Source organism: Oncorhynchus tshawytscha, linkage group LG31, assembly GCF_018296145.1.
Source record: "Oncorhynchus tshawytscha isolate Ot180627B linkage group LG31, Otsh_v2.0, whole genome shotgun sequence".
Taxonomy (NCBI): domain Eukaryota; kingdom Metazoa; phylum Chordata; class Actinopteri; order Salmoniformes; family Salmonidae; genus Oncorhynchus; species Oncorhynchus tshawytscha.
The window spans coordinates 17,859,891-17,878,552 of NC_056459.1; the positions used below are offsets into that span (position 1 = coordinate 17,859,891).

At 42.4% G+C, this 18,662-nt stretch overlaps 1 protein-coding gene across 5 annotated transcripts in view; it reads right to left on the bottom strand.

The window, feature by feature from the left end:
- Window positions 1–17,954, bottom strand: part of LOC112236551 (PHD finger protein 14) — a 149,418-nt gene extending 131,464 nt beyond the window's left edge. For all 5 annotated transcript variants that reach the window (XR_006080578.1, XM_042310556.1, XM_042310557.1 and 2 more), the window contains exons 1-6: window positions 17,833–17,954; window positions 16,889–17,005; window positions 15,592–15,921; window positions 15,071–15,501; window positions 14,283–14,430; window positions 2,850–3,009 (exon numbers count right to left, since the gene is read on the bottom strand). Coding sequence is in view for 4 of the 5 variants with exons in the window: in XM_042310556.1 (XP_042166490.1) it covers window positions 2,850–3,009; window positions 14,283–14,430; window positions 15,071–15,501; window positions 15,592–15,921; window positions 16,889–17,005; window position 17,833 (1,187 nt within the window). In the remaining variant the exon portion in view is untranslated. The remainder of the gene's footprint in view (window positions 1–2,849; window positions 3,010–14,282; window positions 14,431–15,070; window positions 15,502–15,591; window positions 15,922–16,888; window positions 17,006–17,832) is intronic.
- Window positions 17,955–18,662: the final 708 nt, after the last annotated feature.

The window sequence follows — 18,662 nt, forward strand, 5'->3', positions numbered from 1 at the left end:
AGGAATATGACTTTTAGATTCATACAGGTCAGATTTCAATACTGGTCAATGTCATAACGCGGGAAGTTGTCTTCTCTCAAATTAGTCATTGATCATATTTTTGTGATATTCCTACCTCAAGAAATGTGTAATTTAAAAGAGGGTCTAACACATTTCTCCTATTTCTCTGCCTCATCGGTCCAGGGTGTATTGCATGGTGTCGTTGTGAATGTCAGACTCCACTCTGTGAGGCACATCGATCTGCAGGATGAACATGGTGAGATTGTAGACTCCCAAATTGATAGTGCAGTTTGTTCAGGCAATTTTACAGCCAACTAGCTTCTTCACATGCTGATATTGACTTTGGTATTATTTTGTGTAGCTACGTTTGCTAGCTAGCTAGCCAGCCAGCCAGCCCATAGAGAGATCATTGCATTGTGGATGTTGTAGTTGACTTGAGCTTGCAACAGATTTCCACAACAATGTTCACGTTGCTAACAACCTTATAATATCGACAAAATGAAATAGTTGTTAACAAAAAAATACTGTTCTCACATATTAGAGTTATGTAACTATGTAAATAATAGGAATGAGTGCTTTTGGGGGGATTTTTCCTTTAAGTTATATTAGTAAATTTATGCTGACAAAGCTCTATTAAATTAGGCACTGCAAAAGCGTAAAATGTAAACAACGCAAAATCAGAAAACTTCACTCAGATAATTAACTGAAATGAATCACTTATACACTTAAAAACTTGGAAATCTTCAGTAGTTGATTTCAGCGGCCAAAGCCACACTCTCTGACTGAGCATCCGCTTGGTGTGACACAAATTCAAATGCAGACTTTGGGGAAGAGAATCCGAAGTCCAATATAAAGATATCCATCTCCACAGTTTAATTTGCTGTGTTTTTCATGCTCTAGTGAAGTAGTAAATTCGGGTGCAGGCTGGCTGAGGAGCACCATCAGCGATAGCGTGGCTGGAGTCTCCACGCTTCACATAACACTCACTCTCTCTCTCTCTCTCTCTCTCTCTCTCTCTCTCTCTCTCTCTCTCTCTCTCTCTCTCTCTCTCTCTCTCTCTCTCTCTCTCTCTCTCTCTCTCTCACTGTCTCTCCTCTCTTTTTCTCTCCCCCCCATCTTCTTCTCCTTCTCTCACTTGCTTTCTTTCTCCTCTCTCTATTCCTACCCTTCTCTCTTTCTCTCCCTCACTTTCTCTCTCCCTTCTCCATCTTCTATACTTCTCCAACGCTGAATGTAGGCATGGAGAGAGGCTTGTCTACAGTAAATGTAGAAATAAATGTTAAATAGTTGATTTCCTATAGTGTAGGTAATTCCTATTGTGTTGATTGCAATTCCTACAGTGCACCTTACTGATCCAATGTAATGCTCCGAAACAGGCTAATTAAATCATGTGAAAAATCATTAAAAATCAGTGTGTCGAATCATGACTAGAGGTCAACCGATTATGATTTTTCAACGCCGATGCCGATTATTGGAGGACCAAAAAAGCCGATGCCGATTAATCGGACGATTTTTTTTAACGCTTATTTGTAATAATGACAATTACAACTATATAATAATTGTCATTATTACAAATAAAAATATAAAAAAATCGTCCGATTAATCGGTATCGGCTTTTTTTTTTTTTTAGTTTTCATTCAGTATAATTTCAACAATACTGAATGAAAACTTATTTTTACTTAATATAATAGATCAATAAAACAATTTAGCCTCAAGTAAATAATGAAACATGTTCAATTTGGTTTAAATAATGCAAAAACAAAGTGTTGGAGAAGAAAGTAAAAGTGCAATATGTGCCATGTAAGAAAGCTAACGTTTAAGTTCCTTGCTCAGAAAATGAGAACATATGAAAGCTGGTGGTTCCTTTTAACATGAGTCTTCAATATTCCCAGGTAAGAAGTTTTAGGTTGTAGTTATTATAGGAATTATAGGACTATTTCCCTCTATACCATTTGCATTTCATTAACCTTTGACTATTGGATGTTCTTATAGACATTTTAGTATTGCCAGTGTAACAGTAAAGCTTCCGTCCCTCTCCTCGCTCCTCCCTGGGCTCGAACCAGCAACACAACGACAGCCACCATCGAAGCAGCATAACCCATGCAGAGCAAGGGGAACAACTACTAGAAGGCTCAGAGCGAGTGACGTTTGAAACGCTATTAGCGCGCGCTCACTAGCTAGCCATTTCACTTCGGTTACACCAGCCTCATCTCAGAAGTTAATAGGCTTGAAGTCATAAACAGCACAATGCTTGATGCACAACGAAGAGCTGCTGGCAAAACGCATGAAAGTGCTGTTTGAATGAATGTTTACGCGCCTGCTTCTGCCTACCACCGCTCAGTCAGATACTTAGATACTTGTATGCTCAGTCAGATTATATGCAACGCAGGATATGCTAGATAATATCTAGTTATATCATCAACCATGTGTAGTTAACTAGTGATTATGATTGATTGTTTTTTATAAAGATAAGTTTAATGCTAGCTAGCAACTTACCTTGGCTTACTGCATTCGCATAACAGGCAGTCTCCTTGTAGAGTGCAACGAGAGACAGGCAGGACGTTATTGCGTTGGACTAGTTAACTGTACGGTTGCAAGATTGAATCCCCCGAGCTGACAAGGTGAAAATCTGTCGTTCTGCCCCTGACCAAGGCAGTTAACCCACCGTTCCTAGGCCATCATTGAAAATAAGAATGTGTTCTTATATATAATATATATATATAATATATATTTTTTTTAAACAAATCGGCGCCCAAAAATACCGATTTCCGATTGTTATGAAAACTTGAAATTGGCCCTAATTATTCGGGCCATTCCGATTAAACGGTCAACCTATAATCATGACCCACCTCCCAGCGTCAGTCTCTTTGAAGATCCCGTCCTGATTGGGGCAGAGCTCACAGCTGGGTGTGACTCCGTTCTTGCAAGCATCGCAGAACCACGGTTCCGTGGAGTTCTCAGAGGCGGAACTCATGATGGAGTCACTCTCCCCGTCCACTCCATAGCAACCTGGAACACATGTAGAATGTCTGTCAATTACATCCATAACGCGGACCGGTAGCTAATACTGGCTAACATATTCCATTAGGTTTTACATTTGCTGTGAACACTGTGTCGATAGCTAGTATCTAACAGTTCCAACTTTACAGATTTGAATCTATTCTATCGTGTAATAGCTCTGACCATCAGAGTAAGGGTTGCAGAATCCATTACCAGTTGGTGGATCCTCTTAAAAAGGTGCAAAAGGCTGTGTTACACCTAGGACTGAGAAGACCAGAGAACAGTGCCCTGACAAGCACACAACATGGTGTCAACTTGCTGTTTGCTAGTTTCCCCTCAAACCTCCAGAAAGATTTAGATTTTCTCTTTCTTTTGCTCCAGCTTTCTAATGGGCAACATTTGATCATATTATCGAGACCTAAGACTAGAGAAGAGAGAGAAGCCACACGCCACAAGCAAAGCATGTTAATGTTGTATTCTTAATTTTCCAGGGTTGCCAAAACAATTATTTTCGTTGATGCGGTTTCTATGGCTGCTATTACACTGGCCGAACGTGATCCGCACTACCAATGAGGGCAGCAATCAGCCGCTCTGCCTTCCATTGGAGAGATAACACACTGGCTCCTAATTCAGTCAAACAGCCTCCAGGCTCTCTGAGCTATGGGAGAGACTCACAAATCAAAGGTTCAATGTTGTACATACTCTGTATGCTCGTCACTCTGGACCACACTGGGGAATCAGTCCAGTCTGAAGACCCACTGGCGGCAAACATCCAGAAGCCACACCAGACGGCAATGTTTATTCAGTTGTGTGTATGTTTTTTTTCTTTCTCTCAGTGCGTAGATGTCCTCTATAGGTGCTCTCTGATTGTGTCCATTTGTTCTGCATCACAGGGAATAGACAGGCTAGAGTGGATTGAAAGTGATGTTCGTCAGTGTAGAAAATAGGGGGGGTTATATAGTGTACTGTTGTATCCTGCAGGTTTATTTACGACCAGGTAATTGGCTTCAAGCTGAGAGGAAGTCCAAGTCAGAATGACATTAATCAAGTCAGGATTACATCATTCAAGCACTGATTATTTCAATAGGGCAATTAGTACACAGCTGGAGCTTCACCCTGACCTCCAAACCACGATCTCTGCCTCACATTTAACTACAACAAGAAAACAAAAACCATTTCCTTCCATCTCGATGCTTCCCCCCGCAGTATGTGTGTCAGGACAAGAGGTTAAGTCCCCAGGTGCTCCAATATAGCTCAAGGTTTATTTTCTTAAAGAAAATATATTTCTGAAAATACTGCTGGCAACAGTTGTCCTTAATAGTGATTGGTGCTTTTAATCAAAGAAACCGGGTTGTGAACGATCACCACGCTGGTTTTACCGACTTGCGGCTGAACCGTCGCCACAAATCTCCGATGTTCCTTTTGAACCGAGATACAAAGCTGGAAGCACTAAGCCATGGGGTGCTGGCTAATGTGAGCTAAGCTGACCAAAAGTGATGACTACGGGATAGCTTTATAATCCTCCAAGTGAAGATTATCCTTGTCAGAAATGACGAGCTTGGCAGTTAAAGAGGGTATAGGGGGCAGGGGTAGTGTATAGTGTCTACTAAATCAAGATGTACTTTTAACTGTATCAAGATTTAACAGTGAAAGAAAGGTCTATTTGGGTATATGGTGTTAACATATACAGGTGTGAATATGAGTGTGTGTGTGTGTGTGGTTCTGAATCTCCATCTGTTCTAATATGAAGATGAGGGAGGAAGTATTGGACTATCTCTCTTCTTCCCAGGATCAAAGGAGAAGTAATGGGCACACCTCATATTGGTGAGAGAGCAATCAGTTATTTTGACAGTGCATAGATGGGTTCCCATTTTCATGTTGGCAGCGATGTCACACTAATCATCTCTGTATGGTTCTCAACACACCCAACATAATGTCCATCTCTGCCTCCTTCTGAGAGTGAGGTGGAGAGAGTACACACAAACACACCTGTCAGAGCAGCGCCATTAAAGGGGAATTCAGTTCATTATTATCTATGCTGCTCCAGTGCTACCTGTTCCATCATTACATCCATCATTACATCCCATTTAGATTTCAAATGCAAATGAATTCAGATGGAAGTGGAACAAATCAATATTCCTCATGTCTATTACGGAATACACAAATATCTCAAGTCCAACAGTCAATATTTTGAGAAAAGTACATAACCGCGGTGTTCTCTTCCTACATGCAGTTCAGTTTTAATCAATTCAATAAACCATTAGGCAAGGTAAAAACAGGTTTGAAATATATACGCTTTTTGTGATTTAACTCATGTGGTTTTACTCACATTTACTCTAATCTCTATCTCCAGTTGAATCTATTCATCTCACTCTGTGGCTGCCTATCAAAATATTTATTTTTCTCCCACCGAAAAAATAAAAAACCAGCATGTTCAAGATGGATGCTCTTAGATTCAATTTTTTCATGAATGGTAACACTTTCCATTCCAAGATTAAGTGGACCTATTCAAAAGCACTCATATAAGCAGAGCCGGTGTGCAAAATGGGGCATCAGAGACAACACACACAACTCTGATCTCACTGAATAACACCAATTACACATGATGTAATTGATGGTTTTATGACAGATGTGTGTGTGAGTGTTTTCAGAAGGATGGTTTTCAGATCTTCCTTCAAATTCCATAATAAGATGGAGAGTGATCTCTCAAAACATGACATTATTCTGCTCCTTTTAAAAAACAATGCAATCATTCCTGTGGCCAGTAAACCATAGAGTAAATCAGTTACTCGTTATAAGGGGGAGAAAAACCACACGGCTACTACGGATTGATAGCGTTTTCATTTTGCATTTCAATTAGATTTGCTAAACCTGTTTTGAAAGGAAGACTGAGACAGAGAAGGAGAGGGGAAATTAAATAATAAGTATAATTCAATGTTCTCATCTGACAAAGGCCTGATAATGGATTACAAGGCCATTTCTAAAATGAAAACTAACTGTCAATAAGCAGCTTCACAATGCCTTGCTTTCCTCTGTGGGTGCTGGGGTCCCATTCATTCATTCACCTGTACTTCTCCTCCTCTAGGATTGAATTCATTTGAAGACACTGAAGACATTTACTATGCATTTGAGAGTGGTTAGAAAAATATTCTCCAGCATCATCATAGATAATCAAGTGGCGGGGCTGTTGTTGGGTTCTTTTTTTTTTATTAAGGCGTGGGCCTTTAAATGCATTTCAGGGGCTTCGGGGGCTGCCCTTGTGGCATTAGTGTTTCTGCAGTTAGTTGAAACAGCATGAGGGAAAACATGGTTTTTAACCTTGAGCTGAGCAAGGCCCTTAATTACCCTGGTGTAGAACAGGACAATATGGAGGCCATATGTCTGCCAAGCACGGAGCACTTTATGAACCTCATCTAAAGCTGCTATCGCCTTACCAAGGCTGTCTTCAAATGGAACTACTAAGAGGACTGCGTGACAGAGGAACGACAAGAGCAGGTATTGACAAATGACTATGCATAGGCTACTAGGCCTACACTTCAAACAGTACAAAGGCTAGACTCTACAGTTATGCAACGGACTAAACTATGTCATATGAAATGGACAACCGGTTGAACATAATGCTCAATATAAGGAATGAGGTGCCATTTCAGACAAAGTCATACACTGTGAAGCATACTAACAGTGAAGGAGGATAGAGGGAAACAGTGTAGGATTTGTGCCTATACGATATCTGTAGCGGATTTACAGTACAAAGGCCCCAGGACACTGCCAGGGTGTCAGAGAGAGAGAGAGAGGGGACATTCATCATCTACTGGGGGCTCAGTCAACTGTCTTTCTGCAGTTATTACAGTACAACACACACCAGACCAGTTACAGTCACAAATGGTCATTGTAAGGACTAGGGCGGTCACAACATTTAGGCAGCCGGTGATTGGCAAGCAAACAACTGTCGGTCTCACGGTAATTGACAGTTAAACACATTCAGCATCTCCTGGCTTCCACACAGCCTACAAACCACTGATGCTGACCTTTGGAACATCTACATTTTAAAAAGTGTAATAAATCCATGTATTATAGCCTATACCTTCACAATAAATCCATTACTTATTTTAGACAGGTCTGAAGAAACATGATATGAAGCAAAAAGCAGTCTATTTCAGAAGAAAATATCAACTCTGAGTTGTCCTTATGTTAGGTTCTAATCATGTCAAATGGCTGTGTGCTACACTAGTTCATTTGGCAGACAAGATTTACTTAGAATTCCATGGTATTATTTTATAGTATGAAGAATACAATTGAACAAAGCTGAATAAAATAGAAAGGATATTTTCTCCAAGCGATTTGAGGGAGTGAGCACATTCTCTGGCTATTCTCTGTTGAAAGGATAACAAAGAAATAGGTACTCCTATATGCTCAATTTAGAGTTATTAATGGAACTTTAGTTGTTCAACAAACGCTGGGCTCTATGTTTGATTTTTAATACATTGTAAGGCTGCATGATGCGACTCAAATGATGATTTGAAAAAAGTTACTTGAAAAGGCATGAGCTCTGTTTTGTTTTTTGCCCATGCTGTACACACAGTCACTCATTCACAATTTGACAATTACTTGATAATGCTTAGAATTTCACGCCGGCATTCCCCGTTGTGTGACCACACCCTTAAAATGCTGTCCATGCTGTTTACGGCCAGCGGCCGTTGTGCCGTTCTCCTTCCAAAGCTTTGGACATTTTCCAGATTATGACATGAAGGTCAGTCAAAGTAATGGACAGTCATTTCTCTTTGCTTATTTATGCTGTTCTTGCCATAATATGGAGTTGGTCTTTTACCAAATAGGGCTATCTTCTGTATACCACCTTGTCACAACACAACTGATTGGCTCAAACGCATTAATATGGGGAAAAAAAACCCACAAATTAACTTTTAACTTCTCTAGGGTAGGGGGCACTATTTTCACCTCCGGATGAAAAGCGTCCCCAAAGTAAAGTGCCTTCTACTCAGGCCCAGAAGCTAGGATATGCATATAATTGGTAGATTTGGATAGAAAAACACTCTTTTAACAGTTCCAAAACTGTTAAAATAATGTCTGAGTATAACAGAACTGATTTGGAAGGTGAAAACATGAAAAATCCATCCAGAAAGTAGGATGTTTGAATTTTTTTGTAGTTTTCTATTCAATGCCATTACAGTATGCATTGACTTAGGACTCAAATTGCACTTCCTATGCCTTCCACTAGATGTCAACAGTCTTTAGAAATTATTTCAGGCTTGTATTCTGAAAAATGAGGGAGTAAGACCAGTCTGAATGAGTGGACCCTACAGTGTCCCAGAGCTTTTTCATGCACAATCCCGAGAGCGCACCTTTCTTGTTTACCTTTTATATTGATTACGTTATTGTCCGGTGGAAATATTATTGATTATTTAGGCTAAAAACAACCTGAGGATGGAATATAAACATAATTTGGCATGTTTCTATGAACTTTACGGATACAATTATGATTTTTTTTGTCTGCCTGTTGTGACTGCGTTTGAGCCTGTGGATTAACTGAGGTTTATGGATATAGAGAGAGACTTTATCGAACTAAACAAACATGTATTGAGTAAATTAAATGTCTTCTGAGTGCAACCATATGAAGATCATCAAAGGTAAGTGATTAATTTGATCTCTATTTCTGACTTGTGTAACTCTTCTACTCGGCTGGTTACTGTTTGTAATGATTTGTCTGCTGGGCGCTGTTCTCAGATAATCGCATGGTATGCTTTCGCCGTAAAGCCTTTTGAAATCTGACACCGTGATTGGATTAACAAGAAGTTTATTTTTAAACCCATGTATAACACTTGTGTGTAATCAGTATTTCTGTTTTTGAATTTGGCGCTCTGCAATTTCACTGGATGTTGGTCAGGTGGGACGCTACCGTCCCACGTACCCTAGTGAGGTTAGCAAAGCACACCTGCTAATTCTAATGCATTCCAGGTGACTACATCATGAAGCTGGTTGAGAGAATGCCAAGAGTGTGCAAAACTGTCATCAAGGCCAAGGGTGGCTAATTTGAAGAATCTCAAATATAAAATATATTTTGATTTGTTTAACACTTTTTTGGTTACTACATGATTCCATATGTGTTATTTCATAGTTTTGATGTCTTCACTATTATTCTACAATGTAGAAAATAGTAAAAAATAAAGAAAAACCCTTGAATGAGAAGGTGTGTCCAAACTTTTGACTGGTACTGAATGTGTGAAATCTGTTTTGCTTTAGAATATACCATTATCATGCACCTGTATCGAAACAGGGGCAGCAGGAAAAAAATACATGTCATCTATGCACTTAAATAACGAATTGGGGACGCTTTTTGCGTGGTTAATTTTCATGCCAGCCAGCTAGAGTGTTTGATTAGATTTGACACATTTGCATTTGATGTCAGGGTGATTAGAGGGACAATAGAGTGCTGAGTACCAGGCAGTTATCAAGTTTGATAGGCTACTAATGACCAGCAGCACTATCAGAGCTTGGAGAAGCCCAATTACAGTGACTAAATGGTCACGTGGAATTTGACTTCCTTCATGACTCATGACCACCGGTGTGGCGGTAATACGGTCACCACAACAGCCCTAGTAGGAACTCTTAAAATATCTAGCTGTGATTTCTAGGTCTGTGCTTAGTACACTACACTCACCAGTGTTTAGCCCAAGGATGTAAAACACAATAAAAGTTTGTTTAAACGAGAGAAGAAGAAAAAAAATCTCATACTTTTTAATTAGTTTGAACTGCTAAATGTGATGTCCATTGCAGCGACAACAAAAAACATCCCTCCCAAACATGTTTTTATTCTACTGAATATGCATTTAAACAAATAAGCCCAAACAGCGGAGCCTAAATGAATTAAGCACATTTGAGAAAATAATTAACTTTACGGTCCAGAACTCGTTAGGGAGTGAAATCAATAGCACAGGGATTTAATTGGTGGTAGAATGAGCACGCGTCCCAAATGGCACCCTATTCCTTATTAGTACGCTACTTTTGACCAGAGCCATGTGTAGGGAATAGGGTGCCATTTGGGACGTAACCTGGGCCTATTAATGACAATGTAATGTTCTTTATTAGGGGAGAGCATTTTAACAGCCGTGCTGCTTTAAAATGACACCGGATACCATTACACTGCTGAAATGGTAAAACTGCAAGACGAAAAAGAAAAGAAATTGCAAAGGGACATAAAAACAACAAACAAGTGACTGTCTTCGCTACTGAAAAGCTAGAATTAGCATTTAGGCTTCAGTCCAGAAGACATAAAGCAGATTGAGAGAGACAGTGGTGCAGTTAATGATGTCTGTCATCACTCACAACACACACACTAGCCCATGCTAATCAAAAGCAGCTAGTCTGTATAGTACACGGCTGTGATAGAAACAGGCTGTCTGTACGGACAACGGGCTCTCTGGGCCTCTGCTCAGTGTTCACCGGGGCTTTTGATCTCTTCCCCTCACTACACTGGACATCCTACATCTTCTCCTTTCATTTTTCATCCATCACTCCTTTCCTCTGGTCTGAGAAGGAGAGTGTCTGAACGAGGGAATGTGCAGCGCAACAAAGAGGAGAACAAAAAGTTCTTGAGTCAAGCAGAGAGACGAGAGGAAGTGGTCGGATGACTCACCCAAGCTGCATATCATGACAGCTCATCTCTTCCTTACGATCCCTCTCGTTCTCTCGCTTTCTCTCTTTCCTGTTACCATCCCTTGTTCTCCCGCTTCACCCTCCTGTTTTTTTTTAAGAGCACTGTTCCTCTACAGCCCAGAGAAAGGAGGACAACCCAGCACCTTTTGACCCCAAAACCCTGAGCTATATGTGAGGTAGTTGGAGCCAAAAAGGCTAACAGAACAATCCCATAGAATCTCAAGAGGAACAACTGAACAAGCTAGGTCACAGTTATACGTTAGTGACAGCAGCAGCAGCCTTGCATTGCTTTAGCATCCGCTCCTCCTCCCACTACAGTTGAAACACCAGTTCACTTTCCTCTCTTCTCCTCAGGGTGGGAGGGGCACTAGGCACAGAATCTGTTTTCAATTTCATGCCAGCACCGTCCCATGCATAGGACAGGTTCTGCATTGCTGCGTGGGTAGGTACGCATGTGTGTGTGCCGGTGTGTGTGTGTGTGTGTGGGGTGTCACCTTTCCAAGCTGCTGCGCATGGCTGCAGGTGAGCAGTTGTGACATGGAGGCAGCTGTTTGGGGCCAACCCTCTCCTGAACCAATCAACCCCCCTCTCCCTCAGGGCACCTGGCACCATGGCGCAGCTGGCACCCAAGGGTGGGAGGCGGTCGGCGAAGGAGGGCCTTGTGTGTGTGTCTAAGAAGTGGCTGGCGAGAGAGGGGCAGTGTTCAGTATGGAACAGATGTCTGTTCAGTCGGGGGCGTCCACGACACTCCTACCTGCCTGCCCCTCTCCACCACGGGAGGGGAAAATGCCATGCAGAGGCAAATGAAGGAGAAAGAGAGAGTTCCTCCTTGTCGCTATCTTACTCTTCTACAGTCCTCCAACTTGTAAGCATGTCTTATTGTGTATTTTCTACAGTCCTCCACTCCCCCTTTCCATCCCCCTCCACTCGTTCACTCTCCACAACTCTCTCCTTCCGCTCTTGCATTTGTGTAGTCCCCCCCTCCTTGCAAAATGTGCATCCTCTCGCTTTCTTCGTTGCAACAGAAAGAAAATGAAAGATTGTAATACAAGGTCATTCCCGATTCAATTGATTTTGTAATAGCCGGAGAAAGTCTGGTTGGTAAATGGTAAATTCTTTCCCAACTGTAATTGAGCAAGACATTAGGAATACATGGACAGAATATATATAGGGAGGACAAAAATCATTGGATGCTGTAAGTTACTATGAGCAAAAACATTTGTAGCTTGGGCATTTTCCTATGGAGCACAACTTGTTCTGTGGCCCTGTAGTAAAGTAGAACAGGAATATGCATTGTTTGATCAGGCACCTTAATACATTACTACGGTACAGATAATAGGCACAAAGATTAATACTCCAGCTGTTGATCCTTGATATCAACAACGCAACTTCATCAAAATCCAAACTAGTTGGTTTATTTTAAACCTATGAAGTAGCAGGTACAGTAAATGACCAGAAACATTTTACATTTTAGCCTGAGAAAAGTCACTTATTCCACCTGGTAAAACAACACAACCAAAGAACTGGCCTCAAAGTGCTCCTTCTGCCTGTTCTGGTCTCTCCAATCCCTGACTCCACACCACTCAGCATGGTCAACTCTGTTCTGGTCTCTCCAATCCTCAGCATGGACCCAATCCCACCCCACACCACTCAGCATGGTCAACTCTGTTCTTCTGGTCTCTCCAATCCCTGACCCCACACCACTCAGCAGCACTCTGTTCTGGTCATGGTCAACTCTGTTCTGCTCTGGTCTCTCCAATCCCTGACCCCACACCACTCAGCATGGTCAACTCTGTTCTGGTCTCTCCAATCCCTGACCCCACACCACTCAGCATGATCAACTCTGTTCTGGTCTCTCCAATCCCTGACCCCACACCACTCAGCATGATCAACTCTGTTCTGGTCTCTCCAATCCCTGACTCCACACCACTCAGCATGGTCAACTCTGTTCTGCTCTGGTCTCTCCAATCCCTGACCCCACACCACTCAGCATGGTCAACTCTGTTCTGCTCTGGTCTCTCCAATCCCTGACCCCACACCACTCAGCATGGTCAACTCTGTTCTGGTCTCTCCAATCCCTGACCCCACACCACTCAGCATGGTCAACTCTGTTCTGCTCTGGTCTCTCCAATCCCTGACCCCACACCACTCAGCATGGTCAACTCTGTTCTGGTCTCTCCAATCCCTAACTCCACACCACTCAGCATGGTCAACTCTGTTCTGGTCTCTCCAATCCCTGACCCCACACCACTCAGCATGGTCAACTCTGTTCTGCTCTGGTCTCTCCAATCCCTGACCCCACACCACTCAGCATGGTCAACTCTGTTCTGGTCTCTCCAATTCCTGACCCCACACCACTCAGCATGGTCAACTCTGTTCTGGTCTCTCCAATCCCTGACCCCACACCACTCAGCATGGTCAACTCTGTTCTGCTTTGCCTCTTCTCATGGAGATTAGACAGTTCTCAGAGGTACACAATATTAACACAGGGAGGGAGATGTGTGTGTGTGTGTAGAGATAGAGAGGGAAGGAGATAAACATAGAACCAGCTCCTAGTGTCCTACAGTACTTCTGCTCATACACCATTGGTGATTAGGCCTGTGCTCCTCTCCCGTGATTTTTGAGTGGGGTGTGTGCGTACTGTTTCTCCCTAAGAGCATATGTGTGAGTGTTGCTCGAAGGACTGACTTGCAACATTGCACTTGAAAGACTCTGACTCTCAAGGTTACCCTCTGATTTAGTGCTGCCAATGGCCATGGTGTGTGCATACGTGCCTACATGTGTGCGTACATTCCATTTCTAGGGGCTTTAAAAATCAGTAAAACATCGGTAAATAAATAAAGTGGTCGTAATTGAAAATTATAGCTGTCACATTGATCAGTTGTGTGCATGGGCAGCGTTACCACGCCTGTCCAGAGGAGAAGGCCACATCTAACAGACGATTTAAGGAGCCATTGATTTTGTCTCCAACCAGTCAGAGGGAGACACAATGAGCTAATAATGCTAGATGAAGAAGAGGGTTAGTCTGTTAGTTCCCCAGGCCAGGACTGTATGGGGAGAACGCACTTCTGGTTTGCTGGTTTCCCTGCTTATGTTTAGGTGTTGGGTGGACGGTGAAGGGGTGATTATTTTGTGTTTGCTTCTGGTTGTGGGTATATGGAACTTGCAACCAAAACTTCTGTAACCCGAGCCTGGCACGCAAACGCTGCCTCATCTTTAAATCTCTGCCTTCTGACCCAAACTTGGAACAGCTACCAATGTAGTCCTAGCCCTTCTAAATGTTTCTGATCTGTGCTTACCATAGAATAAGAACAGGCTACCTCTTCAGGCAAAAACCTGACACAACATCTGATTTTGGTTGCTATTTAGTTATGTGTCCACAAACATGAATTGTACTTGAAATAAACCAACCCTAGAAATCTTGCTGTTGATTTGTGGTTGAAATTAGTGTACTTTGACCACTTTTTGCAGTTTCAACCAAAAGTTCAATTGATGCCAACGTCAGTATGTTGAACAGATACAACAGATGATGTTGAAACAACCCTGGTTCAAAGTATTTTCGCCTGGTGGGACTGTTATATACAGTAACCTATCTCTCTGGAGCTGCTAACCTTCATGTACGGTCACGCCACAGTTATCACACTGGATGATCTCGTCAGCGTCCTCACTGTTGTCTCCCAGACACACACAGCAGATCAGGATGTGTTCCATCCTCTGGGCCGCCGCCCTCCACGTCTGGGCACGCTCCAGCAAGGCATCCTGGGTAGACAGGAAGTGGGAGACACAGTAACGTTTCAGCAAAACTATTCTAAATGCTCCCATATACACTACATTCTGTTGAGCTGTTGTACACATTCTATTTTTAACTAGGTTAAATTCATCCAAAAAAAAAAAAAAAGGATTTTTATCTCCGTGTTTGAATGTAACACGGTTACGTGTGAATCTAATATGCTTGTATGCACCGGACCCCAAAAATAAAGTTCCCGACCTCTGCAAACAAAGTTCATCCAAGTTGTAAGTCTAAAACCTCTCACAATCCCCCCTCTCCTCTGGTCACAGATCATTACTGATAGATAGTAGTAGGCTAAATCTCATTCACACTGATGGACTCCAAGCTAAGTCGATTAGCTTAACACAGAGCTGTAGGTCTCTAGCAGTCTCTGTGGTTCTCTCACTCTGATACCATCCAATCTCCTCATTGGATTATATAACTCTGTGGCACAAAGCAACATAGTGCTGGGCTGGCTAACACACCTGATTCAATTAAGGATTTAGAGAGTTATGCAAACTTATCTAACAACTTTCACGACTACATGATACGCCTAAATGCTGAGGGCCCGAGGCAGTTTGCTAACAACAAACTGTGATACTGAGGACAAGGACATGACGTTGTATTTACCTCATTGCTCTTTCCCTGTGACATGCTGTCGTTGGTCAGCTCCTCATCAAACACACTGCTGCTCTTCACTTTCCTATTGGGTTTCTTCACCTCTTTATCACTGTCGCTACTGCTCCCTTCTTCATTCTCATCTTCATCACCACCATCGTCATCCTCGTTGTCATCGTCATCATCACTACCACTCCCTCCGTCGTGATCCTCCTCGTCCTCCTCTCCCTCGCTCCCTCCTTTCTGGGCAGCCGCCGTCTTGCCCTTTCTCTTGCCTGAGGCGGGCCTCCAGTCATTGTCGTCTTCGCTGTCGTAGTCGTCCATCTCGTTGAGCTCGTCCATGGTGGTGAAGTCCAGCATGGGTCGGTTCCGACGCAGGTTCCACTTCTTGGGCTCCTGTGTGGCGGCCGTTGTTGAGCCTCCGTCCTGCGCATTACCACTACCTGGATCAAAGTTCAAGGGGTTTTATTGGTCACGTTTACAAAAACATTTCAAAAACATGAATATAAAACAAACATTTTAAAACAGCCTACCTGTGCCACTCCCGCTTCCTCCGCTCCCAGCCTCTGTGTCCGAGGCCTTCTCCTCTCTCTTCCGTCGGCCCCTGGGCACCCCTGATGGAGCAGGGTCTTTAGTGGTGGTGGTGGTGCCAGTGTCATAGGACAGCTGCTGTTCCTTGGTCTTCTCCTCTTCCTCAGTGGGGGTGTCGTCACCTGTCACCTCCTTGGTCTGTTCTTCATCGATGCCGTCCGTCGCAGAGCCGATGTTGTCCGAGCCGCTGTCATTGTCAGAGTCCTCAGCAGCGCTTTCCTCCTTGGACCCCTCCTCCTCCTCATCACTCCCAATTGCACTACCCTCTGACCCTAGAGCAGGGGAGAGGAGGACAGAAGGCATTATCAACATGGAGTATGAATCAAAGAATGTCTGCTGTCATAATCTCTCTCTTTTGATGTTATTTTCTTGTATTGAGACACTTAAAGATAAACATGACCTGAAGGACTGTTATGATCAAATCATGTTGATAAGCGATAACAGCGAAGTTGAATTCAGCTCTCTAATCCGCAATGCAGATCAACAATCAGATTAACAAGAGCAGTTGGATTTCAAGGCCTCAGATGACAGGTCCAGGGGGTTCACAGTAATTGTAAAATATAAATAAGAATTTGTTCTCAACTGACTTGCCTAGTTAAATAAAGGTTAAATAAAACAATTCACAGTACTGTAGAATCTCATTATCAGCTGTTGGCCACAGTGTGTGTGTGTGTTTCAGATAGGATGGATAGAGACCTCAGGGCCGACCAGAGCGATAAATCCAGCCCAGGCAGACAGTGGCAGGTCGAGATCGCCTCAGTGGCCACAGCCTGTCTCTAGATCATGCAGGGAGTCGGTGAGAAACACACTGCTCTACAAGGTTGCTACCAGACACAGACAAGCAGGGTGATGAGGTCTTCATCTGTACTTCAGGACGCCTGCACCTCACAGTGGGGCGGCACTGGCAGACACACCGGACAGAGAATCTTGATGGAGAACATATCACAGCTGCACATTGAAGTGTCATTCAAAGCTATTCAAGCCACAGCTAAATAGAGCATTCATGACTATGAGTAGCTTAGTCTACAATAGAAACCACTGACTTGCTTTTGGGGACATTTCAAATTGGTTTGAAGATAGGTGGAACTCAGAATTAGGCCTTTCTCCTCTCCAGTTCTATCAGAGCTGACAGATGATGTGAATCGCAACATAACAGGAAATAACTGCATATGTGGTGGAAGAAAATGTGTAATTTACAAGGGGAGTGGATGGAAGAGGACCCTCACTGCAGTTGGTTACCTGAGGCATCTGCGTCTCCCACTTTGAAATCGCTGTCATCTGAGCTGTCATAATCTAAAGCGTCCAGCAGAGAGGCAGCCAGAGGCTTCACCTGCCTGCGCTTTGACCCACGGTCCACTGGGGAGAGAGGAGGAGGAGAAGAAGAGTGGAGAGGAGAGGGGATTCAGTGCCATGGAAGAAAAGCACCCCCACCATTATAATTCAAAGCATGGCCTGGGTCGTCATTTAATGTACTGAACTTTGCAAACAAATTCAAATCATGATTACAAATAGCTCAAAACAATCAAAATAAATCAATCATTTTATTCTGCTGCAAATTTTCAGCTGCCTTGCTTTGTTGTTATTTTGGAATGATCAATATACATATTACAGTATTTGCAATGGTCTGGGGATCAGACAATATAGCATATGCAAGCACCGGTATTGTGGTGTTGGTAATCATAGCAACGCACATCTGTCTGTGGTAACTTTGTTGAGACAAGAGTGCATATTGTTATGCAGTGTATGTAAAACACAGCTAGCTGGTCCTGCAGGGATCTAGCTAGAGAAGCTAGCTCGCTTTCTCCATTCAATTATTAAGGAGATAATGCTGGCTAGCTAGATAGCTAGCTAGCTAACTAACTGGCAAATTATCTAGCTAGCCTGTTAGCTACTAGCTAGCTAAAGCTATCTTACAGAACACATGTTTTGACAGATAATCCAAAAACATAGCTACAACTGTTACAATGTAGTTAGCTAGCTAATTAGATAACGTTATTGATTATTAGCTGGCTAGATAGCTACGTTAGCAAGATAAACAGCCGTCAACTGTGAGGCTAGCAAGCAATGACTCGAACGGACCGTAGGTATGTTATTCCATTCTCTTCGGAAAATGTTTTTTTTTCTGCATAAAAGCATGCTACTTTCTTCTGTCAAATGTGCATTATTTTGAAAATAACACTCACTTTATCCGTTTTCTCGTTTTTACTTGATTGAACAATGGCACAAAGAACGCCTCCTCAAAGCATGTTATGCGCACAACGTTTGCTACAAGAAGTGGTGACGTTCAGCACAAAGGGATGTTGTAACCCTGGTAACCGTATAATTGTCTTTGATGATGAAGAAGGTTTATGTAAATTCTCGAGGATGGAGTATGTCGAGACAACACAAATAAGAGGTTTTTTTTAAATTACATTTGACACGGATACGGATATAAGACCAGGACCCTCAATAGTCTATAAAAAATATATGTTTAACATTGTAGGCAGTATTTTCTTTGATAGGATGAAATACACCTCAGAGTCCCAGTGATGTCATGGTAAGTCAAAGTGCTGAGTCCTGTCAGATTTTTACATTGGCGCCATAATTCTGTCTGACACATCTACAGATGTAGGATGTTATTTGATCCAGGTTGCTACAGCATGAAGATAATCCTGCAGCAACAGGACATTATTATGTGGATCATATTCCATGGACATTTTTGTAGGGGTTGATACATTTTTCGTAAGGGACAATAAAGTCTGAAATGTGAAAGTGGAAATAACAAACTTCATATCCTTTTTGAACCTCAAATATACTACAAGTTTAAGTTCTCCTGCAACAGTGTGATCAAATGAATATCCTACATTTGTAGATTTGGAATGATTAGGTCAAAACCAGATCTGATAGAACAAAAATACCTCAAAATCTTTATCTGGGTTGAGCAGAATAATACTACAACTCTCATGTCCCCTCATCTTCATTATCCTTATGAACTTACATTCATATGAACTTCTGAATTATTATTTTCCGAGTT